General features: G+C 34.1%; 4 protein-coding genes across 5 annotated transcripts in view; 2 read left to right on the plus strand and 2 right to left on the minus strand.

The window, feature by feature from the left end:
* The window catches only part of LOC109820641 (DNA-directed RNA polymerases II, IV and V subunit 9A-like), a 4,118-nt gene extending 1,858 nt beyond the window's left edge, over positions 1–2,260 (plus strand). The window contains exons 3-4 of one of the 2 annotated variants that reach the window (XM_020386820.1): positions 776–934; positions 1,805–2,260. In XM_020386820.1, the coding sequence (XP_020242409.1) occupies positions 776–934; positions 1,805–1,885 (240 nt within the window). In that variant the 3' untranslated portion in view covers positions 1,886–2,260. Of the gene's footprint in view, positions 1–775 lie in introns of both variants that reach the window. The other variant, XM_020386819.1, reaches the window with a different exon arrangement.
* Positions 12,337–13,718, plus strand: LOC109819674 (bZIP transcription factor 53-like). Its single transcript, XM_020385486.1, has one exon. The coding sequence runs from the start codon at positions 13,118–13,120 to the stop codon at positions 13,517–13,519; it is 402 nt and encodes a 133-aa protein (XP_020241075.1). The 5' UTR covers positions 12,337–13,117; the 3' UTR covers positions 13,520–13,718.
* On the minus strand, positions 15,063–19,144 carry LOC109819675 (probable cytochrome c oxidase subunit 5C-1). Its single transcript, XM_020385487.1, has 2 exons — positions 19,057–19,144; positions 15,063–15,532 (listed from the first exon to the last, which is right to left on the minus strand). The coding sequence occupies exon 2, from the start codon at positions 15,492–15,494 to the stop codon at positions 15,300–15,302; it is 195 nt and encodes a 64-aa protein (XP_020241076.1). The 5' UTR covers positions 15,495–15,532; positions 19,057–19,144; the 3' UTR covers positions 15,063–15,299.
* Positions 23,568–26,000, minus strand: part of LOC109821833 (universal stress protein YxiE-like) — a 5,600-nt gene continuing 3,167 nt past the window's right edge. The window contains exons 2-4 of the mRNA XM_020387988.1: positions 24,845–24,954; positions 24,643–24,761; positions 23,568–23,658 (exon numbers count right to left, since the gene is read on the minus strand). Of these exons, the coding sequence (XP_020243577.1) occupies positions 23,568–23,658; positions 24,643–24,761; positions 24,845–24,954 (320 nt within the window). The remainder of the gene's footprint in view (positions 23,659–24,642; positions 24,762–24,844; positions 24,955–26,000) is intronic.

Here is a 26,000-nt window from a genome sequence, read left to right on the forward strand (position 1 = left end):
CTCTGATAGTAAGCAAAATAAGGGTTTGTATGAAAGAAATTCCTTCTACAGGAGGCAATCTGGTGATAAGTGTAAAGTAGTAACCTTTTTGACCTGTTACAAATTTATGGAAAGAAATCTTTGTCGAGTGTTACCATGAAACAGTTCAGGTATAGAAGTTATCTTATTTACATGCTGTTCCGTAGCGAGGAAAAGTTTCGGTTGCTAGTGATACTTACCCATCCTCCATAAGGTATGGTTTCATATTTGCATGGTAGCACCCCATGGCAACAATCTGGACTGGATCCTGATAACTTTAGATTTCTGCCAAGCTGGTCAACTTGATTCCTTGATTGAAACACGACTCAAAAGACAATATTATCCTCTGATTTAAGTATTTAATTTAACTCCTTCATTTCATGAGATGAATTATACCCACGTACTGGTTTTTCGAATATAAGAATGGCATCGGGTCATTAGCTGGTCCAAAAATTGGTTGAAGAATTTTGAGACTTATAGTCTTTGAGTTCTCTTTGTTTCAGTTAATTTTAGTTGAATCGGTGGATTATGACTGGCTGTTCTTTTATTGAAGAATTATCCTATAACCATTGGCATTAAGATCTCTACGCACCGTTAAGGTTTTCCTCTTGTTCAATTCCCCACTGTTAACCATCATGATATATTAGAACTCAGATAAAGAACTTTCGACAGTAATTTGATGAGTTACAATTGATGGCGAAGCATTTTGAGTTTGAACTCGTCTCAATTAAGTAATGCTATTCTTGCTTTGATATAGGAGCCTGCAGACAACAATTGTGTGTATAGAAACGTGATTCATCATTCTGCTGATGAGTTTACACAAGTCCTACAGGATGTTGCGGCTGATCCAACTCTTCCTCGTACTAAGAGTGTTCGGTGTGCTGTATGCAATCACCCCGAAGCCGTATTCTTCCAGGTCACATCACTTTCTCAGTCTCAATATTTTTTTTGTTTAATTTATTGTGGTGTAATAGTAACTATAAATGAAAATTATATCATACTTACAACATAGAAGAACAAAATGTTTTTTTAAAGTGCAAGGACTAAAAGGGTTCTGCAAAAAATAAAATCTGCATTAGTCAGCCAATGGTACTCTATAGAAAATCATTTGGGGAGGAAGGAAAAAGCGAAACATGTCCACTGCAAATTTCAAGCTGGTGCAAACAAAATACTGATTCAGTGTGAACAGTGCATGGACCGCTGCAACTCACCTACTTTAATATTGGTATTGTGAACGTGTCACATCTTCTTCCTATATAGAACCCTCAACCCTCTATGAGATATACAGGGGTGTGTTGAGCGCGTGTGCGTGGTGTAAAAGGGGATGCATCATAGTTTTCTTGTAGGGTAGATGGTTGGAAATTCAAATTTCTGATTTATTCAATACTCTCGTGAACAACAGCTGTATACTATTAGCATAAAGATTATATTCGGGTAAAAGCGTATAGCTCCTGGAAACTTAAGTGGACTCAGGGTTCTGTCCACCAACCTTTTTATCCGCTAGAGTTGCTTAGAGATGCATGCTGATGCGTGTTGCACATCAAGACGGTCCTTAAGACTCGTGCATTACTGTGTATCACATGTCAACATGCATCTCAAAGAAAGTTAAAAGGGATAACAAAAGTTGATAAAGAGAGTCGTGCTTTTCGCCATACACACACGCTGTCAGAGCTCCGTTGGATATTCATTTAGACATGTTCAAGTTATCGGTGCTCTGGTCGTGTTATTATGCCACAATGTTGAACAGAAGCATATTTTGTTTGCATACGTTTTGGATAATTTGCAGGCGACAAGTAGGGCGGAAGATGGCATGACACTCTTCTTTGTTTGCTGCAATCCGAACTGTGGCCACCGATGGAAGGATTAATTGGGTGATGCTATCAGCTGTTTCGATACCCTGTTTGATGTTTCTTAAGCTTGAAGTGAACTGATTTTCTTCTGAAGTACATATGAGATGGTTGTTATGGAGATCTTGTGAACAATTTGGAGTTGGTTGCTCCTTGGTGATGATGCTGGTGCTTCTTGCTTGGAGTAGAACATAATAAATTTGTGAATTTTGGGGGGGAACCTTTGATTGGTAAACGAAATATGGAGTGTGAATCCTTCAAGATGTTTCTAACTTCTGAAAATTTTTGGAGTTGTATTAGATTTTCTGCTCTTTGTTGATCGAGGAAAGAAATAATATGAGAAAGGTTTCATTACTAACAAGTATGTATGATATGAAGAGCTCATAACTACATTGTATAACATAAATTTGAAGAGGAATCTGCAGGGATTACAAGGTTTGATTTTTCCTTGAACAAAATTGTATCATCGACTTGGTGAAGAGCAAACAAAACTTTCACCTTAAGAAGTAAATTTTATGCATCTCATGAGAAAAAAAAAACTATTTTGCTCCCTGATCTTGATAAATCACGATCAGGGAAGTCACTTTATTGATAGGAAAATATTATAATTAAGCAATTACTTGAAATGTGTGTCTAATAATAGAATCTAGGGCTAAGACCAAATACACCCTTGCACTATAAGGGATTAATCATTTATATTCTTAAAAAAAATTTCTTAGCACATATATCTTCTAGAGTCTCAAATTTCAACTTGCTTCCTAAATAATTTTTCTCAAGCCTTCAATATTGTTCTTTTTTTATACCTACTAGTTTAGATGCACGTGTAATGCACGTGATTGAATATCATGATTATTTAAATTGATAAAAATAGAGTAAAAATAAAAAAAGAAAACAAAGTTTTTTTTGGTATTGATCATCAACACAATAAGCTCTCTCTCAAATAAAATATTATCATTGTTTCTTTTCAACCCAGACTGTGGCCACGTGATCTACTATTTGTGAGTTATAAACGCATTAATATAGTATAACATCTCTATTTATTAGTATCTTGAAGTCTTCAAAAGATGGGTGATTATTCAATTCGTAAAGGAATTTTGCATATGAATTTACTTGCAATATGTCCATTAAACTTTTAGTCATAGTTTGACTCATATTCACGTTAACTTTTAGTTGATGTTCCACTCATATTTATATTATCTAAAATAATATTCTCATTCAATTTTATAGCTCATTCTTCGTATCATAAAAGTAAAACTGAAAGCGTGAAGAATTATTTTCTTACAAAATTAGAACAGGGAAATTATGATATATTTCGCCATATGCTCTAAATATAAAAAAAATCTTTTTTGCAAGGTCCTTATCAAATCTTACCCCAAATGATGTGAATAAAAAATGCTATTATAACTCACTTGTCTAGGGTAATTGTATTGTATATAAGATACATAACTCATATGGAATATCCATATTTCCTAAGTAGATTTTGTTGTTTGTGAGAGCAACATGTTATAGGCTCGTATTCAAACTTTTTGGCTCTATAAAAGACACAATAATTTAGAGTGCAAGCTTATATATCGTAAAGAACATCTCGATTCATGAAGAATTTTTTCCTAATAATGATATTATTACAACAATATTACTATTCAACATTAAATCAATTTTATTATATAAGATAATATGACCCTTTTTAATAAATTTTAAAATATATATATGGAAAGCTCGATGCTTATAGCCAGTAGTTGGGCTCCACAAAATAGGTTAACTTACATTGTAGTTTGCTATTTGTAGTACTATTAGCAATGTCATTACCTTTCCTCTTTATCTTATTATTCACACTTTTCTGATGTAAGTTTTCTTTTGCTAATCATTCAATTTGTTATATTTAGTTTTTATAATATCAGAGGTTAGAATATTCTCTTCTATTTAAAAATTGTTGACATGATTTTTTTAAAATATATACACATAGTAGCAATAGTATATACTTCAGTGCAACTTAAACATTGGCTTGAAACCTATTTAGAGTGAGGTCCTTTCTATGCTAGAATGGTGATACAGTGATTACACGGTCTAAAAGTCAAGAAAGAAATTTCTACAAAAGAAAAATAATTTAATATGTCAAATTAAAAACTAATTTATAAAATATACATAGGCAGTTCAAATAGCTATAAAAAGTAAGGTATATATCTTCATAAAAATTTTATAGTGAGTGACCAACTACAATCATCCTAATTTAAGCATAAATAATTATTATTTTAGTTACTAATTTGATACATGTAACTATAGAATAAATCTCCAGTAAAAAATAAAAATTGAGATTGTATGATGCTGTAGGTAAATAAATAAATGTTATTAGAGCTCCTCTTTGTTTGACCCTAGAGGGGGGTGATTAGGGTCTTATGCTAATCTAATCCGATTAAATGCTAATTAAAACTAATTAACAAGTTATCCTAGCAAGTATGAAATGTAATAATATATATGAGCTAAGATAAGCAATATACAATATGATATATCCTAGCAAAGAGATATATAGCAAAATATATATGCAATGATATATAAACTAACACAAGGGTAAACAATATAAACTAGATAGTGGATCATAAAAAGGATGAGTAATGCACAATTGGCGATATAAGATAAATGCAAAAACAACTACGCCAAAGACAAACTCAAACAAGCAATATGATTACGGAGTTCGGACATTCCGTCCTACGTCTCCGCTCCCCACTCCCGGAGAGAAATCCACTATCACAACCAGGTTTTCTACGTTCACCCGAATAACGTTTACACCTCACAATGTCGGTTTTCAACGCTCACCGATCAACGTCACTCCTCACAATCGGTTTTCTAGTTCACCGAAAACTTCACAACACACTCGGTTTTCTAGCTCACCGAAAACCTTACAAGACTCACAATGTAACAATAAATAATTTGTTCTCTCATACAAGGTGAGAACCAAATACTTTAAGCTCAATTGGGTGTGTGTAACAATGAGTATAAATCAAATCAACTAAACTCAAATATAAAATCTAGCTTAAGAACAATGATAATCAAACAAGTATATAAATGTAAAGCTAGAGATTGAGTTTAGAAAACTTCTCAATTGATAACAAGAGATGGAGGGAGGATAGTTGGAAGCTCAAACTTCAATAGATAATCTCCTCGAGCTCTTGTGGAATTGATTCACAAAACCGAAACACTCACATGCTTAAAAGCTTCTTAAAACAAACTTAAACAAACACTAAACAAGTTTAAACCCTTGTTAAACTATTTGAAAAACATTCTCTTAGAAAATTGAAATCTGAGATCAAAGGAGTTTTTATAGCCTCCCAAAGACCTCAGCCAAAACCCAAAACAAATGACAAAAAAGCTCAGCCAACGGTAACAAAAATAGCCGTTGGAAAAGTCTGACAGAGCGGCGGTCGACCGAAAATTCTCGCGGTCGACCGCGATCCAGGTTCCAAACGGAGAAAACGCACAGAGAGTTCGTCGGTCGACCGGCGGAAATATCGGTCGACCGGCGGTACTGTAGCAGGTATATCCGATTTTATAAAATCGGTTAAAAATAGTAAAACAAAATTATGAAATTTTGTGGGAAGGTTCTAGACATGTAGAATGACATGTTAGAGAAAGAATTTCTGAAAAAGCATTTGCCAGTTGAGAGAAATAAATGTTTGAACACAGAAATACAGTTTCTGAAAATCTGCTGTGATACACGATTTTGTAAAATCAATTAGGCACAGTAAATCAACTCCAAAAATAGTAAAATTTTGAGAAAAGTTTCTAAACATATAGATAAACATGTCAAAGAAAGAATTTCTTGAATATCACTTCCCATTTATGAAAACGCATTGGTTTTGTAAAAACATGCACGAACATGCACGAATGAAAAATTGATTTTGTAAATTCCATTAAACATAACAAATCAATTCCAAACTTGATGAAACTTTGCGAAATGTTTGTAAACATGAAAACAAACATGTTAGAAAAAGAATTTCTCAAATTAAAATTTTTATTTGTGAAAACTCATGTATTTTGTAAAACTTATAAATACATGTGTACATAAACAACTTTACCATATGAAACCAAACATGTATATATATATATATGAATATGTATTTGTTTCATATTTAAACTTAAAAGCCAAGAACCAAAACTTGTGTATATATATATAACTATATATAAAAGAACAAAATATGTGTGTGTGTATATGATTGAGCTTAAAGTATTAACACACATAATATTAAACCTAAACTAAATATACCCAAGCTTGATTGGTCTTCAATAAGCTCTACTTGATAATCTCGCGGATGAAGCTTGAACTTGATCTTTAACTTTGAATTGTATGTTGCTTCACTCCACAATTCCGCCAACCTCCTTTTGATATGATCGTGTAGGCTTAATCCATCCAACCTCCAACTTCGTTGTTTGTCTATAATAAATACGAAAATACAAACACTAGACAAATATATATATATATAGTCAATCAATCAAACTATTAAAAATATGATAACCACGGTCAAAATTATATGGTGGGTTCACATTAAATACAATTTATAAAAAAATAGTACATTAAAGTCAAAATCTTTTTAACCACTATATAGACTGTCTGAAATTTTTTGCATATATAAACTATACTGCCTAGAAATAGTGATGTGCACACTTAACTATGGTCTAATAATTTTAAGAACGACTTATTCTTCAATATCATCACTAATTGATGTATATGTGTATTACACTGAAAACATAATGAAAATTTAGAAAACTACAAAATAAACACCCACAAAAGTTTTAAAAATATAAAAAACCACCCTGAATTTTATAATTTATAAATACAAAAAACTATTAAACATTACATTGAAATAAAGGAATTATAAAAAAATCATTGAAAAATTTCATACTTTGGAGGGATAATTTTCAATGTACTATACTTTAATGGTGTTTTTTGTAAATTTTAAATTTAATAATTTTTAATTATTTATGTTCTTTTCAAAAAAGCTATGAGTAATATTTACCATAAAAAGTTTTTCCTAAACCTATACTTTTAAAAGCTGTATGATATTTTTTACAAAATTTTAATTTTCTAGGGGTTTCTAATAATTTTGCATATTTATTTTAGTGTCTATAGGTTAGAAATTCTCATCATTTTTTTTTTATAAATTTTTAAACTTATTGGCCTTTTCTATAGATTGTAAATTATTTATAGACTATTTATAATTCCTATGTTTTCAATTTACTAACGAATTTGAAAATTTTAGGGTATTTTTTGTAAATTTTAAATGTTTGTTTGTAATTTTTAAAACTTTAAAGATGTTTTCTATAAATTATAAATTATGTAGGGGATATTTATAATTCTTATATTTTTAATGCACTGTTAGGTCAGAAACTATCAGGATTTGTTTTTTAATTTTACAATTTTAAGGGTTTTATTTTATAATTTGTAAAAAGTTCAGAGTGTGTATTGCAAATTTCATAAATTTTTGGGCTTGTTTGTGTTATTTATAGGTTTTTAGTATGTTTATAGGTTTGAAAATTTTAAGATATTTTTTATAAATTTAGAATTTTTAGGGGAGTTTTTGTAATTTTTAAAACTTACAAGATATTTTCTCCAAAGTTAAAAACTTTCAGTTTCTAATTAGTATATATTTTCAGGTTTCTCACTAAATTGAGATAAGTAAAATTTATAATTTTTAAGATGTTTTAATAAAATTTTGAATTTGTAGGGCCGTTTTTACAATTTAAAATATTTAGAGAATATTTTTTACAAAGTTCAAAAACTTATAGGTGCTAGCTAGCATATTTTTGTAGATTTCTCTACGAACTGAAATAAGTAAAAGATTTGAATTATATTAAATGTATCTATTTTATCCAATAACATGCTAAGTCTCATTATGAATAAAATAAATCATTTGGTTACCAATTCAAAAAAGATAGGGTAATTAGAATAGATTAGGATAATAATATAATATTTTAAAAAAAATAAGGGTAATATTGACCATAAGAAGATTTTTCCGAACTCGTACTTTTAAATGGTGTATGATTTCTATTGTCTTATTAACTAATTATATTATGTGAATTATATGATGCTTTTCTAGAGCCCTTTGAGAGGAAGGGGTTGTTTGGATGCAATCCTTTGGGAGAGGAAAAGATCAAAAGTGGTAAAAATGCGTGAACTTTCACCCTTTTACATTGTTTAGTTGGGATATTAACCGTAATATAAAATTTTGACGTGCCATCAAATTTAGTGACGTGTCATAAATTTGCAAATGCCAATTCAAGGATAGAAATGTTAGTCTAAGTGGTGTAGACCCAACGCTGATTCAAAAAGAAAAAGGAAATAGTCAAAACGCTGGTCGGTCGACCGGAGGAGGATATTCGGTCGACCGCGAAACCTGTAGAAAACTGAGGAGAAAACTGCACTCTGGCCGGTCGACCGAAGTTTGGTGTCGGTCGACCGAGAGTGGTCATCGGTCGACTGAAGGTGATGGCCGGTCGACCGAAAACGTGCACCAGACCCTGTAGAAAATTGGCGTTCTGGTTGGTCGACCGAACACATTGTCCGGTCGACCGGAATCGATTTTTCAGGTTTCCTGTTTTGTTTGGGATTCCACCTAGACTTCTATATATATTCTTATATGTTTCTAGGGTTTATTGCTGACGAAAAATAGAGGTTTTTGACTGCTCTTTGAGATCCAATTTCTTAGAGAGAGAGAGGCCTATTGTGAGCATTGTAATCTTCTTCAATTAATCAAAGAATTGTGTGGTGTGGCTCCCGAGGACGTAGACACGTTGCCGAACCTCGTTAACTCTGGTGTGTTCTTTTTCTTGTTTACTTTCCTGCAATTTTTTTTTTGATTTGTGGTGATTTTCCTACTTGCTCAAACTCTCAAATACAAGATCCGGAAGGGCACGGATTCGATTTGATTGTTTCGAATCCCCAACAAGAAATTGGTTGGAAAATTGCTTTCGCGGTGGCATTTTATGTTTAAAAAAATTCAAAAAAAAAAACATAACCACTCGTTCATTCCTCTCTCCCTTTGCTTCGTTTTTTGTCACCCTCCAGATCTTTTCCCTCTCACCCCGCCAAATAAATGAAGAAACATCTAATAAAAAAAAGGAAACTCTCCAAAGTGTCTCATAAATACTCAAGTTTACACCAAACAACCTCATAATCACAAAAGTCAAGATGTAAATTGGCTTGTTTGGTCGATAGTAAGATACCCATTTGTACACGTTTTGTTGCTTGCTCAAAGAAGGACAAGTAGGACCAGGCTCTTTATGCTATATCACAATACAAGAAAATCATAATCAATGAATAGATTTAAAAAAAAAAGGTGTAGTAGCTACAAATTACGACTTGCCCATTGGTTCCTCTACTTTATCCCATTTAACCTTTTATTTTATTTCATCTTATTTTGTCTACTACCAAGAATGTTTTTGTTGGTCCAAAACCAGGGGACTGTGGAAACATTTATGATCCCATACTCTGCTCAACATTTTATTATAACAACCTAAATTTAGTAAAATCTATTTAAGAGTTCATGTATAGTTAACATTTTTTTTTCATTTTTATCACTTGATTTATATATGTTTTTTTTTTGACATAAATTTAAGCATTTGAAAGTTGCTACCTTATGTAGCACATGGTCTAATGGAACACAATCCTTAACGGATAAGTTTTCTTAGAACTTTTGGTCACGAACCCTACGCACATATACTAATAATTTTCTACTTTATGCTTGTGCTTCTCATGTAGCTGATGATATTTGACCACGCAGAGAAACTAATGAAGGAGAGCTCTAGAAGAAAACATGGGAACTGCCAAAAGAACTGGAGTCCATACTTGGCCACGAGAGCTTATGTTCAAAATGTCATTGTCATATATTGTCATCCAATTTTAGACTTTGGACTACATATAACTGCAAATATCTCATAAGGGGGGGTTAGTCATCCAGAACTTAAAAGTGGAGCTGGAATAATTTATGGGATAAATTTTTAAGGTGTTAGTCACATAGAACTAAAACTAGAACAAAATTTTACAGTGTTAGTCAAGTAGAACTCTAACAAAACTAGAATTGGGATAATGATACAAAATTATCCCACTTTTTTTTATTTTTCTATACAAAAATGAGAGTCTTAGTCTCTCAAATTATTCCAAGTTTTAGCTTGGAACTAGATGGTAAAAAACTAAAACTCATATTTATTTTGTTATTTTTTATTTTTTATTTTTTATATATATATTTTTTACTTCTTTCCTATTATGGTTATCATCATCATTAGACCATCATTATAATAATAATTGTCAATATCTTATAGTCTAACTAAAAGTTATTTAATAGTAAAGAACATCCTTGTAAGTAATTATTAATCAATAATAGTAAGTTTAAAATACATAAATAGTATTTATATCTTCAAAATGCATAAATATATATTTCATGATTATAAAAATTTATCCCACGTTATTTTATCAAAATATCCTGCTTCACAAAATTGTTCCTATTTATCTCACTAAAATATCCCACTAGCGAAAAATTATTCCACTTTCATAATTATCCCATTTTGCATGAAAATGTCCCAATTGACTAAGGTATTAAGCAAGCGGATATTGCTGCTATAAGTTTAGTATAAACTCCATTACGAATCTAGAACTAATAAAAGTGCATATATATATATATATATAATATATATACTGATATATATATATTATATATATATAGAGAGAGAGAGAGAGAGAGAAACTTAGTCCAACTTAAGTGAGGAGTCCACTAAGTTTCTTAGTCATTGGATTGATCACTGATTGAGCTACATTGTGGATGGATACCGCTCCGTTTGAAGCTGATCTACAACTAAAACCCAACACACCAAATGTGTGGTGAACCCGTCGTGGTTTGACCATGCCGTGACCATGTAAAAGTTCTATTCATTCGAAACGCGCTAAAATTATACGAGTAGATGAATGCGTCAAACCACAGACGGTTCACCAACCAAATTTTGTGATTGGGGGTTTAGAGTATGTAGTTTCAAGTTCACGTAGTGGATCATCAAATGTATCTCAATCAAGTGATCATCACATGACTAAGAACTTAGTGGACTCCACTTAAGTTGATATAAGTTTATATATATATATATATATAAATATATATATAATAATATATACTATAAATATATATAATATATTATATATATAAATATATATAAAAGGCATTCAATTTTCAGTGGTGATGATTAGACTACAACTCACATACTACAATCATATTATAAAATGTAACTTTGTTTTCGAGATTCATAATTTCTGATAGCAATTCACGAGTAAGGGTCTCACGTACTTGATACTTCTCTCTTGTAGCAGTGGGGGCGGATTTATGTATGGAGGTTTGGGTGTAGCTGCACTTCCATAAATTTACATATTACATGTAAATCCTTGGCCCGTTTGGCAAAGGATTAAGGAAGAAGAATTAAAGAGAATGATTAAAATAGTTAGCCCATTTGATAATCTGAATGACTACATTATTAGCCTGTTATGTAAGTTTTATTTTAGCCCTTTGTGATCATTTTTAGTGGTTGGGAGTAACAATGATTTTTTATAATTAGAGGGGTTAACTCTTAATCCTTCTAAATAGGAGTATTAGTAAACCTCTCATTTTGAGGGGTTAACTCATTTTAATCCATCTAAAGGGGTTAGCTTAACCCTTCTGCATTTTTTTTACGTTTGGCAAATTATAAATGGTTAACTCACTTTAACCAATATAGATTTTTGTGTTTATCTGGTTAATAAGGGGTTAAGTCTTCTTAACCCTCACTTAAGCCTTTGCCAAACGGGACCACACCTAAGATCCATAATTTGCCCCCTCCCCACAATAAATTCTAAAAATTGCACCCAATACTACACCTATTGTTAAACACTCAATACCTTACTAGAAGATTGAATTAGCTCGTTTAACATGTACCGAGCGCATTTCCATCAGATATTATAGTTTTATAATATTATATTTTTACTATCAGATAAATAGATATCTGATTGACCGTCTAAGAATTTTTTTTTTCGCTCTGCCGTTGCGTAGCAGTATAGAACTTGTAGTCACCATTACTCTTTAAAATTTCAAAATAATGAGTTAACCAAATGCAACATTGCACTGCTCATATTGATTGATCTCCTGTATGAAGTTCCAGTGGTCGTCAACGTTCATCCGAATACTTTCCGTATTTATTTCAAGTAAAGTGTCCGAGTCAGGTGTATTTTGGGAAGAATATTCAAAAGAATATCTTCCACCTCTACCCCTACCCAATCGCAGCAATAAAAAAATCGCCGTCACTTTAGGGTCATTCTGGGAATAAAATAAAAAAAAGCTAATCCCAGCCTGGCCACCTTCAAAGCCAAAACGTGTGCGGTTCCAATTTCAACAGAAGATTCCTACTCCTTTCCGGTACTCATATTAAAATCCCCAATTCTCTTCCCTAAATGGCCCCCATCTCTCTTCCCGAAATGCCCCCGCTCTTTCTATAAATAGCCGATCCCAAGTCTACCCTTAACCTTCCACTCTCTCGTTTCTAATCTCATCGCGTGGTTCCAATCACAGCTAAGTTCTCGTCTTTTCCTCTCTTTTTCGTTCTGATTTCGTGCTGTTTGGTTGAAATTCTGAGCCCTGTGAATAAAGATCCAGTCTTTTTTTGGTGAAATCTGGTCGTTAGGTAAAAAACTTCCCGATTTAGATTGAAACCCATTTGTAAATTTATCCTTTAAAGCTAATTTCAGTGAAATTTGGCTCAATTGTAGTGGTGGAATTCGAATTAAGTTGAAAATCCAAGTAAAAATCCCAGCTTTTAGGGGTTACTGTTCAAAAATCTCAAATTTAGGGTTTCTTTAACACGCATTCCGTTTATTCCCCAGTCTTTCATTTTTAAGCCATCGCCATTGCCAATTCCGGCTAATTTCTATAGGCTTCCATCAAATCAAGTGAAAATCAAGAAACCTCTCTTTTGTGTTCGATCGAAAGTTTGTTTCGTTTGATTAGTCCAAAGCTCCCTGTTCATAATATCAATGGTTTGTCGCCCTGTGTCATATAGAGTCAATCTCTAACCCTCTCTATGAACTTCTATCATTTCCTCCGTCGTCCGATCCTTCAATCCTTCTCTGTTCTCTTCCTCCACTACTTCTATGTTATCTCATGAACTAATTCTCCAATCCCTTTGAAGTTTTGAACTTTTAGCCTTCAATCAATCCCGAAACCATCAAATTTTAGAACATTACATAGATTTCAATGTCGAGCTCTGAAGAGGTCGCAATCGATCAGAGGAAGAGGAAGAGGATGATATCGAACAGGGAATCCGCCAGGAGATCGAGAATGAAGAAGCAGCAGAGATTAGATGATCTCATGAACCAAGTTGCACATTTGAAGAATGAGAACAGTCAAATCTTGATGCAGATCAATCTGATAACTCAGCAGTTTCTTCTGCTTGACGGGGATAACACTGTGTTGAGGACCCAAGTGATGGAATTGACTGAGAGGCTCAGGTCTTTGAACTCGGTGCTTCTGTTCGTTGAGGAGTTTAGCGGGTTGGCGATGGACATACCGGAGATACCTGACCCGTTACTGAAGCCATGGCAGCTCCCTTGCCCTGCGCAGCCGATCATGGCGTCTGCGAACATGTTTCAGTTCTGAGTTGTTGATGTAGAAGTTTCCCTGTTGTTATGCGAGTTATCTTTACGTTGTTTATGTAATTTGCGTGTTTCTTCTAGTTACTTTGTGATATAAGACTCTTTGGATGGAATCGAGTTGTTTAGGGTTGCATCAGTTTCTGTGGTGAGTTTGAATGATGGGTTGGGTTATGTTTGCATGAATGTTATACGCTCTTTTGAAATGTGTAGGGCAATTGCAAATTTGGGTCACCCTAGTTGATGTCTCCTTGTTCTCTGTCGTATATTTTGATTACTGTTAAATGCTCTTTTGAATCCAAACTCGGGTCGTCTAGGAGCAAAATTAACAATTTATTGCCATTTGTTGTTTTGTTAATCATGTCGAGTTATCTAAATTGCTGTTGCCGCATACGCCTGATATTTGAGTAGTAAACATGTTTCAGTTCTGAGTTGTCAATGTATCAGTTCCCTGTTGATGTGATCCAGTGGGTATTTTCTGTTGCATCGATTTGCATGTTTCTTCCTCTTGATTGAATCTAGTTTGTTCCCCATTTCATCATTTATTCGTGTTTGATCGATTGGTTGGCTCAACTCTTTTATTCTTGTTTTATGCTGTTTAGTTTGATAAAATGCTTAATGCTAGAGATATATAATGCATGATGATTCAATTATGTCAAAGTTGTCAAAATTGCTGCCTGTTATCTACATAGCAATCTGGTAATCATCATATTGTGCGTATCGATTGATCCCGTGAGATTTGCATTAAAATGAAAATATTACAGTAAGATAACGACTTACCTTCAGATGTGAAATTATGCAGACGCAACAACTCCTTGAGTTTTGGTTGTTAATCTATGTACATAGTTGATTTTCCTGGTTTGCGCAGAAAATGCACCAATTTGTTAGAATCGAAGTATAAAGTTATTCTTAGCAGAGGTTATCTATTTGCATATTAAATTGTGTGGTATCATGAGATGAACGTTTTGCGGTTGTTGCTATCAATGTGAAGGTTAAGGGCTGTGTAGATTGCATATGGATTCGGCTCGATCATCTCATGGTTGTAATCAGAAGCTATATGACCCGACTGGATCAATTTATACTATGCTTGTAATTGGACATGGCTTCAAGATACAGGAAAATGGTAGTATTTTGCATGTTTTTAAGTATGTTGTGACTTTTGCTGTTACTTCGAATATGAAATATTTCAACTAGTTCTGCAGCAATGACAGAAACCGATAAACTTAAGAGACGTTCAAATGATTTGAATCAGAAGACTACTGCCTTTTTAAGCGCCTCACAATTCACACACCAAATGAAGAATAATGTGCTCAGAGGAAGAAAAAAAATCAATGCAAGAACAATTAATAATGCTTATAGTACTTCAAACCAAGCACCAAATATCAAAAGAGAACATGTACCAAGATGCAAACCAACATTTTGCATCACTCCTCATCAAGTATCCATTCTTTAGGTCATAAGCCAACAAAGAGAACTAAAAAGAAAAGATGCGAGCTCTAATTCATTACTCTTTTCTTGAACCAGAAATGACACAGCGAGATAAACAGTTATGTACTCAGAGAACATGATATGATAGAGAAATATTCAAGATGCGAATAATATTCTAGGTCAAGTACAAATTGTTATCAATTGCCAAAAGAGAGCAGATACGTAATGCAAGTCAATATTTTGCACAACTCCAACAAGTATCCATACTTTATTCCACAAACCAACAATGAGAACTCAAAAATAAGATTCAAATTCTGGTTTATCAATTCTTCGTCAAACCAGAAATGGCCTAGCAAAAGCTACTCTTCAGCAGCAATAACGCTGATCTGACCTTTCTCAAGCATATCGTAGAAGGATCTTGTCTTCTTCTGCTCGTTCCAGTGGTGCATCTTCCACATGCCGCCAGCTGCCATGCCTAAAGTAAGGGCGATGAAGATCTCCTTTACAACACTTGGGCCTTTTAGGGTGGCGTGTGCGACCTTGTGAGCAGCCATCTGGTTTTTATTTGCTTAAGTTAGAAATATTGAATCACCTGAAGGGAGGAAATTGGAAGAATTAGCATAGCAATTTTCTTAAAAAAGAGAGATTTTGGTAAGTATACATAAATACAATTGAAAATAATAGAACTGTCTATATTCGTATCAACTTTGTAAAAATGATTGAATTCCATTTTTTCAGCAAAAAATATCCTTTTGAAAGGCACAAGTCAATGCCAAAAAGAGATCAAAGTGGGCCCTTCAATTATCTAGTCCTAGGGGGTGATACAGAAAAGTAGATAAGATGATTGCAGTTATTACATGAACTGTATATGCTCAACAAAGAGGAAATAAATGTGATTGCTATTTTTCAAGTGTATTTTATTTTCTACCTAATATTGATAAATTATTTTCATGTATACTGACAAGCTTTCCATTTTCAAATATAAACAGATGTCAGCAATACAAATAACATGATATGAGATACTATATACATGTGAAGGATAGAAAAGATGATCTATCTGAATATACACGATTTTTTGAATTGCAATGAACCATTCCACAAAGTAAATTATACTCTTCTGTCTACAGCCCATACAGAAGTGCATCCTTCGACACATGGGAATATTAGATATAAAGCAAATTGGGAAGTAAAAACATCACATCCAGATAGCAAGAATACGCATACTGGTGACTGTCACATACTCAGAGTTTCGCTCAACAAATACTTGGGGAATCTTACATCATACCTGAGAAAATATCCTAAAGTGAAAGTGATTTGTCACGAACTTTAACTTATTCATCTTTGCAAGGCAGAAATGTTTTCAACCGTGTTAGCAGAAAGAATGCTAAACCCTTGTATAATCATTATATGTTCCTTAATGAAATGGTAACTAATCTAAGAAGCATTTGCATGTACATAGGAATCAAACACAGTGCAGGCATGGAGATGCTACATGACAATTCATTAAAAAAGAAGGATATGGGAACACAATGACATGATACAAGAATACATATAATTAATAAAGAGTATACTCACATGTATAGTTCCTTACATAAACATGTGGATACATTGAAAGGTCCAAATACAGACTTCTACTAATAGAAACACATCCTATCAGAAGTTCCAGCATGCAAGCGGGGAGTTCTGACTAGTGGAGGGCGGTGAAATCCCTAAACTACCACCTTATTTTACCTATGAAAGGCCCCGATCAATTTCCTGTATGCGCCATGTTCTGATAGAATCAGAATCCCTAGTAATATACCGATACTCAATGGTGACATATATGCTAATTTAATTTACAATACATTTTCATGGCTTTGTAAAAATAAATATACCTTCTCTCTTTAACTCTTCACAAAGTAGCTCAATGTATCAATTTTTATACCAAGACGCATATATACTTATCATAGTTTTATACAAGTCGATATTATGCCCTTTTCCACTAATATATAGTATTGGCATGTGAATTATGTAAATATATTTCAAAAAGTGTAATTTGAATGGAAAAGTATGTGAGAGTGGAGAAATAGGGTCCTAAAAAGTTCTCGACAAGTGTCCTAAATTAAAAAGTATTATACAACTGAATGCCTATTTAAGAAGTTCCAAAAAGCACGAGAAGTACTGCCTCGGACCAGATCTGTATGACTCATACTCTAGGTAAACGTCAGATTGGCGCAACGAATCTAAAAAGAGATGTTTGGTTTACCAGTTATCATAGTTTTAAGAAACAAAAATCAATCTCCTCAAAATATCACTTCGAACACTATATTTTCAGGGACCAGGAGGGTGCTTAAATAGTGAAAGAAGCCGTTTCTGAATCATAAATAGTTCCGTCCGAAGTATTAGCTAGCATGCATCTAGTAGTAAATAAAAATTGTGGAATTTCTACCACGATATGCAGCTTCTAAAGGCAACTGGAAAATTTTAGATGACAGCATTGTCCCATAACAAAAAATAATGTTAATGAGCAGTGTGACAAAACTAGCAATTTCTCATTAGGGAAATAAAGTTTACAGATAGTGAAAATGCAACTGTCTAAAAACCAATGGATGCTTTATTTGGAGTTTAGAGAGGTGAGTAACTTTTAAGGACTTATATCATAGAGATAAGACATGAGAGAAAATTTAAGCGATCCATTCTTAATTATGATTCATATGTGTGACTTACCAGCATATGCAGAGCCACATGTACACCAAGTTGGCACTTGCTCACTCAAAAAAAAAAAACATAGGAGAGGCTTAAGGGCAAGGTGGAAAATAGTATGTATTTTCAAAAATTATGTTCATGTACTAAAAGTTTATGATTTTTTCTTGAATCCATAGCGCACTGACATAGATAGAACCTAAATAATATATGTTCGTATAAATTACCAGTGAATTTTTCCAGTAGGATGAAAAGAATTAATAAATACACAATTCCAACCAAAGGAATAGCAATTACTACATTTTATTGATATTGTTTATCACTGATATTATAGTGTTAGTGTTAGGAGGATAATAAGTTAGACAATTTACAGTTTAATGATTTTACGTTGATCCTTATGCACCATCTGATTGATTTCTAGCTCCATCCACACCTATTAATATCAGCACTCCTATTTACAGAAGCTATGCCACCAATCTAGTTCCAAGGTTAGGGAAGAGGGTGGCAGTTGGGGGTTTTCCGACACCAAACCCTATCTATTGGTGGTTCCAAATTATATCATTATCATCTACCAAAGCTCACAAAGAATCCGACACCAAACCCTATCTATTGGTGGTTCCAAATTATATCATTATCATCTACCAAAGCTCACAAAGAAGGAACTGCCGAAAACAAGGTATTGGTGGTTCCAAATTATATCATTATCATCTACCAAAGCTCACAAAGAAGGAACTGCCGAAAACAAGGCCTAACATGAAGTGAAGCTCTAGACTTTCTTAACACCGAGGATACTTCCACTAGGAAACACATGAAAGCATCCACCTTTTAATTTCAATGAGATCATCAACGGAAAAGTTTTCGCTTCATCACTTATTCTTTCGAGGGAACTCCAACGTAACAGTGTGCATATTCGAAGGGGGGCTTAGTAATTACTAATCCCATTAAGAGCCATCAATAGCTTAACAAAATGTTAATTAGGTTATTCAAGATTCTCCCCTTTCGAGCAAGCTAGGGTTATTTCAATACAAAAGAAAGACTTACATAAGATGGGGTTTTGACCTAAACAAATATATCCATAACCAATAAATAAATGAAATGAATGCATCACGATCCAATTTCAGATCTACCGGCGATTTATTTTTGACCCAACCAATAAATAAATGAAATGAATGCATCACGATCCAATTTCAGATCTACCGGCGATTTATTTTTGACCCAAATAATCAAATAAAATGGGGGATGCATCACGATCCAATTTCAGATCTACCGGCGATTTATTTTTGACCCAAATAATCAAATAAAATGGGGGGAAAAGTAACAGTGTCGAATTCCTAGATAATATATTAATCAAACATCGTAATAGTCAGAACTATGTTTCTATTAATCAAACATTTCAATGAAATAAATGAATAATTTTGAGGGAAAAAAACTGACCTTGGATTTTGGAAATTGAAGAACCAAAAGGGTAGACGGTGACCTGTTCAAAGAACTCGGGAGTTAAAAGCTCGGTTGTAGGCTATATTTCTATAAAGCCATTAACAATTTGTCAAATTACAAAATGAGGACGCGAGAACAATAAAATTGCAGTATACGTCACCACGAGATTGTTACCGCACGTGCACTAAATTCTTCAAACATGTGAGCTGTATAGTAGGCACGCGCCGGAATTGTTCAGTAACTGTCCTTGAGTTCACTCTTTTACCCTCGTCGAAGTATCACTTTTATAATTATAAAATCCAATTTTTAAAACTTGATTAATAGAGTTTATATTAATAGCGCAGTGTGTATGAACTGACAGCTTATTTTGTAAAATATATTATTAATATTAGTGGGTAGATTATTTTGCAGAATGAGCTGTCAATTCATATATAATTTTTTTCTTTATATTAATCTTTCGATCATGTTTTTTATAGATGTTAAATGACAAACATAAAATTGAAATGGATTTTATTAGACAATGCATCTTCCTATATAATAATAATAATAATAATAATAATAATAATAATAATAGCTATAATTACATGCAACTGAGAAGGTTTGAGCCAATTATATTTGTTCACAATGCCAATAAATACAAAATGCAGTTGTCAAAAAGAAAAACCAATTACAATAGGTAACATACACAGATTGGAATAATAGCTACAATCAGAATTTTTTGATTACATGCAATTCTTAACAAATTTCCAAAAACTAAAATTTGGCATTAATTTTAAAATTGAACAGAATAACCACAACTCAACTACATTTGACTGTAATTACAACAAGAGCGGCCTTGTGTTGATGGCTGATATCAAACAATCAATAAAAAAATGATTAAGTTGACGAAGGTCCTGTGACCCTCCGAATGTCTGGTTCTGGAGTAAGTTATTCTTCCCTGCATAAGTAGCAAATCGTAATAGAGCGGGGTTGGGTTCCCCGGTTGTTCAGTCAATAACATGTTTGAGTGGAGAAGTAACTGAACTATAGAAGTTATTAAGCACAACAGTTGGAGAAAAAGATCTTACCTTAGGCCATGTTTGACATAAGGTTAAGGAAAAGGGGTTAAAGAGAAGGATTAATATACTTAGCTCATTCGATAATCTGATGTATCGTTTGGTAAAGGGTTGAGTGAGGAGTTAAGAAGACTTAACCTCTTATTAACCCGCCAAACATAAAAAATCTATATAATGGTTAAAATGAGTTAACCCTCCATGATTTTCAAACATAAAAAATATAGAAGGGTTAAGCTAACCCCTCTAGAGGGATTAAAATGAGTTAACCCCTCAAAATGAGGGGTTTACTAATACTCATATTTAGAAGGATTAAGAGTTAACCATTCTAATTATAAAGAAAATAATCAAAATTATTGTTATTCTCAAACACTAAAACCGATCACAATGGCTAAAATAAAACTTATTTAACGGGTTAATAATTTAGTCCTTCAGATTATCGAATGTGCTAAGTACATTAATCATTCTATTTAACCCCTCTTCCTTAACCCTTTGCTAAGGACTAAATTATTAACCCGTTAAATAAATTTTATTTTAGCCATTGTGATCAGTTTTAGTGTTTAGGAATAACAATGATTTTGACTATTTTCTTTATAATTAGAATGATTAACTCTTAATCCTTCTAAATAGGAGTATTAGTAAACCCCTTATTTTGAGGGGTTAACTCATTTTAATCCCTCTAGATGGATTAGCTTAACCCTTCTATAATTTTTATGTTTGAAAAATTATGGAGGGTTAACTCATTTTAATCATTATATAGATTTTTTGTGTTTGACGGGTTAAGAAGGGGTTAAGTCTCCTTAACCCCTCACTTAACCCTATGTCAAACGGTACCTTATTATTGAAAATAGCACCCCTATTTATAGTGGTGGTAGAATGGTAGAATGATAGCTTCGGCCGAGTATGCGATGGCGACCACGTTAGCATCTGCTTTACATGTATCGATCCATGAGTGGAGGATATGTCACCTCAGTATTTAATGCGAAGTGATTGGGGGCGTGCAGTGCTGACGTGATCCGATATGTCATAAAGACTGTTAGAGACAGAGGAATGGTGACGCCCAATACATCTAATGGTATTTATTGCGAGGTGATTGGGCTGTCAATGCACGGGGAGGGGCTCGAGTCTCGATGAATTTCGTCGCCTTTTACTCCTCTAGTGGTCGAGAAGTACAACCCTTTAAGTCGTCTTCGCAAGATGTCGGTCGAATTGCCGGTCAAGTAGGTTGATCGAGGAGTCGACCTAGCCAGGGGTCAACATGTAACGTCATTTTAGATGACAACACGTGTCTGCCATTGAATGGAGATTACTTTCAGCAATAAAATGCCTATAACACCTTGATTACTCCAAAAATAGTAATTTCTACCATCTTCTTCCTCCCTCCTCAACAATATTTTGTGACAATAGCCAAAAAAAAAACCCGACCATCGTAAACGCAAAATCCTACAAACGTTGACGGCGAGGATGTGGCCATCGCCTCTGCCACCAAGCGCCGCCGAAGGAGATCGGCCCAACAGAGATGATCTCGTCAAATTCTCCGTTGCATCTGGTCTATTTGCATACCCAATGTAGGGACTTGGATTTGGATATACAACGCAAAATATCTCGTTAAATTCTCCGAGGCAAATGATTTCAATCACGAAGAGAAACCCCAAGAAGGGGAAAAAAAAAAGAAAGAAAGAAGAAAGGAAAACAATATACGAGAGCGTCATCTTATTCCACATGTAGATTAGAACTCCCAAAATCAAACCTTGCAATGGCACTTAAATTGTTTAAAATTACTGAGGTGCGGCGATGGCAGGAGGGGAGGTGGCCAGGGCGGAGGCAAACGGGAAGAACTTGACAGTTGATAAAATTAAGCGTGTCCCTCACCCCTGAAACTCAAATAAATAACGAAATTGCCAGTGGAACTCCAAAAAACCTTCACCGCCAATTCAAACCGTATACTGAGAGCATAAGCGCCAGTTTGGATTTGTAGGGGGTGAAGGGAAGCTAATGAAAACTAGGTGAGAGAATGAAAGGGAAGGGAAGGGAGTTCCCTTCCCCTTGGTTACACCTCAATTTGGGGGGTAACAAATTTTATACTATGAGGGTAAACCAAAGGGAACTAGGGTGAATAACTTCACCTCCTAAATGTTCCCAAACAAGGTGAATGGTTCCCCTAACTTTCTTTCACCCTTCTTCCCCTCAATCCAAACAAGCCCTAAATTTCGGTGGTTTTTCACTAAGGGGGTGTTTGTTTGCGTGCAAGTGAAACATGAAAGTGAGAAAGTTACTTTCATTTAACAATTTAGGTGCTTATTTGCATGTAAGTAGTTATGAAAGTGAGTTGTAAGAAAGTTACCATATATGATTTAATGTAATTTTGACTTCCCCTTAAAAAATGATGAAGTCACATGAAAGTGCAAAAAAGATAACTAATTTAATTAAATGATTTTAATTATATTTTCTAATTAATCTTATTTTGCCACGTCATCTTCACATTGCACTTTCGATAATAATTTAATTTTTTAAACAAGCATTGTATTTCACTTACGTGCTAACATGGATTTAAAAGTCATTTGCAAAAAAATAACTTACATATTTTAAATTTTCTTTCAAATTGCGAAACACCCCCTAACAGGGGCTATTTGTTTGGGCCAAAATTTTAGAAAACCAGCATTTTTGAAACAAAAAGTAGGTTTTGGACCATTATAGGACTCCAAAAGTTGAGTTTGTTTAATTTTTTTTTAAGAAATGGTTTATTAAAAAGAGAGAACACTGTGACTTTTTTGTACAACACAAATCCTATCTTTTGGCTTGAAAATGAACTATAAAGTTGACATATTTGCCAGCTCAGCTTTTCCTCTCTTTCTATGATGGTTCTTTTCTTATTCTTTGGAAATGAAACAAACATGAATTTTAAATATGCTTTTCTATTATTTGTTTTATCATTCCAAATCAAACACAAGTTTTGGATTTCTTAAATATCCTAATTTTTTTTTGAATTTGTGTTTTTTAGGGATCCATTTCCATAATTTTATGGAAAGGAACCAGACAGCCCCTAATCGTATCATCAGTACTGTATTTTATGGAGTACCGAAGCTGTTGGCTTACAACAAATGCAGTTACGTGCATCTGTTACTTGCATTACAAGTACAATTACAGTTGCAATGAGCCAAACAACCACCAAAACAAAAGTCGACAACCACATCAGCAAAACCAATTTCTCAAACCATAACCGATCAATTCCCATCCTGGTTCGACTTGTCCAAGGTTCCATGATAGAGAAAACTTTACATATGCACACAATACTAGCAACTTAACTCAAACAAAACACACCTTATACTACATCACAATAAAATCAAGAACATACACAACCCACACATACCAAGCTTCTTATTCATCTAAGGGTTTAAAAACTTGCTACAGATTTTATTATGGAGAAACACTAACTGGAAAGTTCAGAATTATCATCTAGCCTTCATGTGCTTCCACGCTCTTGACAACGGTGACGGGGCATGCTCCATTGTTCACTACATAGTTGCTAACACTGCCCATAATAACCCTGAAGGAAAGACGAGAAAGACAGTCAGAGACGATAGCATTATTCGATTAGAAAATAATCTTTGAACAACTATGACTACGAATTTGAGAAGATGTTCATGAAGGGATTGGCTTCACTTGATCGCTGCATGCTGAAGCTCATTTTATTTTATTAGTTAATGAACAGACTCAAACTTGATCAGGCTCAATTACTACATATTCATACTACACCTGTCCTCTGGCACGACAATCTGGTACCTGTATCCTATGATTCCAAAACTTTCATATAATGAACAGAGATCTTATTGCATTTAAAGAATGAAAAGCTGGGAAAGAATCACCTCAAATAGATCTGTAGGGGAGGAACTGGGGGGGAAATGACAACAGATACTATGTTACTCCCCTGCTCATCTAAAATGTCTAATGCTATCTTACAGTATCTTCAAATCTACTGCGTCATGATGGCTGGACTAAGCGCAATTGAACAATAAATAAACCAGAGTACCGTTATATATTAAGCTAGTAACATCTAGGATGTCATCTACAACTGTAAAAATGACTTCACGGCTGCTCCGTCCTCCGACCAAATTGCAAATAATCTTGTGTTTCACAAAAGAAACAAACACATTGAGATTGATTATTGTATAGTTAGAGAAAAGCTAGTTGAACAGAAAATCATTAAGGCTTGACACCACCGTCCTGTGTCTATGCAACACTGTTGGCAACATATAAAAGCTCCAAAGCATCCCCTACCCACATCACACACACAAACAATCCACCAGAACAATTAAAAAACAGTGTCCAACCCCTTCTTTTTCTGCTCTAGTTTTCTTTTGGTGTCTGCATGCGGGATATCAAACTTTACCAACAAAAAGTATAAAACTAGCAAACTAATCATTCCTGAAAACAGAAGCTCAGCAAGGGAATTTCAACTAAACTTGCAAAACTATTGAATGTAAAAGCTCAAGAGTAAAGGTATTCATGAGTAACAAGGTGTGAGCTGGACCTCTTGAGTGTCCCAAGGCCCCTATTGCCAATAACAAGACAGCTCAACGGAATCTTGTCAATGGCTTCACATAGCTTTTCGCGGGGGTCTCCCCAATAGATCTTCATTACAACAACAATCTGCAATGACAACAATACAGTAGTCAGAACTACATAGGCAGGAGGTAGAAGAGTAGAAATGGAGAGGTAGGAAAACTACTGACCCCTTTTTGCCTGGCAATGGTATTAACTATATCTAGGGTCTCAGCATCAGGCTTAACTCCATATTTCTTTTCAATGCCAGCCTCTGAGAACTCAGTCAGAGGGATCAGAGCTGCAGGTTAAGCCACATATAAGAACGTTATTAGTATATGCTTGAGAAGGTGAATAAGAAGAGAAGGCGAAAAACATGTAAAAGGAGGATGTAAAGAAAAATAGGGCAGGTGAAATGAGATATGTACATTCATGACAAACATGAACACCACAATAAAACCAAAAGCTTCCAACTTCACACGCTTAAATATATATCGGTGAAATGCATATACCCTTCTATTGACTAGCCATGCCAGATGTTACATCAGCCTTATCATGTTAATATAAATGACGACTCATGCATGTGTTTTCTACACAGATGGGAGTACTGCATATGGTGCATGGTTGAAGCCCCAGAGTCCAAAGATTAATATGAAATCTCACTAAGTTCGCAGGGGCCTGCCTAAATTTGAGGGACCCCATTTTTTCCCTCTTTTACTTTTAAAAATTTTGACATCGACGACATTTAAGAGCTTCCATTCTCATGGGTCTTGACTCTTGACACTAACTCATCAAGATCTTCTGCTGTCATTTAGGCCTCTTTGCTTCCAAGACCAATGAAACAATCAAATGTTGGCATACAATTGGTGCTTATTTAGTTCGGTAGATAACATACTCAGCGAATAATGTCTCTCTACTGTGAACATGGCTTCACATATTGTACTCGTTTTATTCCAATTACTCTTCTACTAAACTTAAAGTAAAAAGAATGCAATCCCACATTTTTCTAACAAGAGTACTTAATCTCTGGATTTTCTTTCCCTTTTTCGATGAAAACCTAGCTGGAATATTCAAAGTTTTTTTCTTTTTTTCTTTTTATTTTACTTCTAACCAATCAATTAGTCTCGTTTGAATAATCGACGGAGCATAAGATCAACATAACTACAAATAATGGCTACAAATTTCATCAAAACTAAACCCTAAAAAGAGGGGTTTAGGGTTTAATTACGAGATCCGGTGGCCTCCCAGAGCTGCATCTCGCCTCCCTCATAAAAAACGTTCTTTTGGACATTGATGAGGATGAGAAGATCGCCGTCTCTGACGAGATTCTCCGCCGCCCACCGGAGC

This window comes from Asparagus officinalis, chromosome 8, assembly GCF_001876935.1.
Source record: "Asparagus officinalis chromosome 8, Aspof.V1, whole genome shotgun sequence".
Taxonomy (NCBI): Eukaryota; Viridiplantae; Streptophyta; class Magnoliopsida; order Asparagales; family Asparagaceae; genus Asparagus; species Asparagus officinalis.

Bases quoted from the DNA above. Each gene is read 5' to 3' on its own strand.
- LOC109819674 (XM_020385486.1), top strand. From the start codon at position 13,118: ATGTCGAGCTCTGAAGAGGTCGCAATCGATCAGAGGAAGAGGAAGAGG.
- LOC109819675 (XM_020385487.1), bottom strand. From the start codon at position 15,494: ATGGCTGCTCACAAGGTCGCACACGCCACCCTAAAAGGCCCAAGTGTT.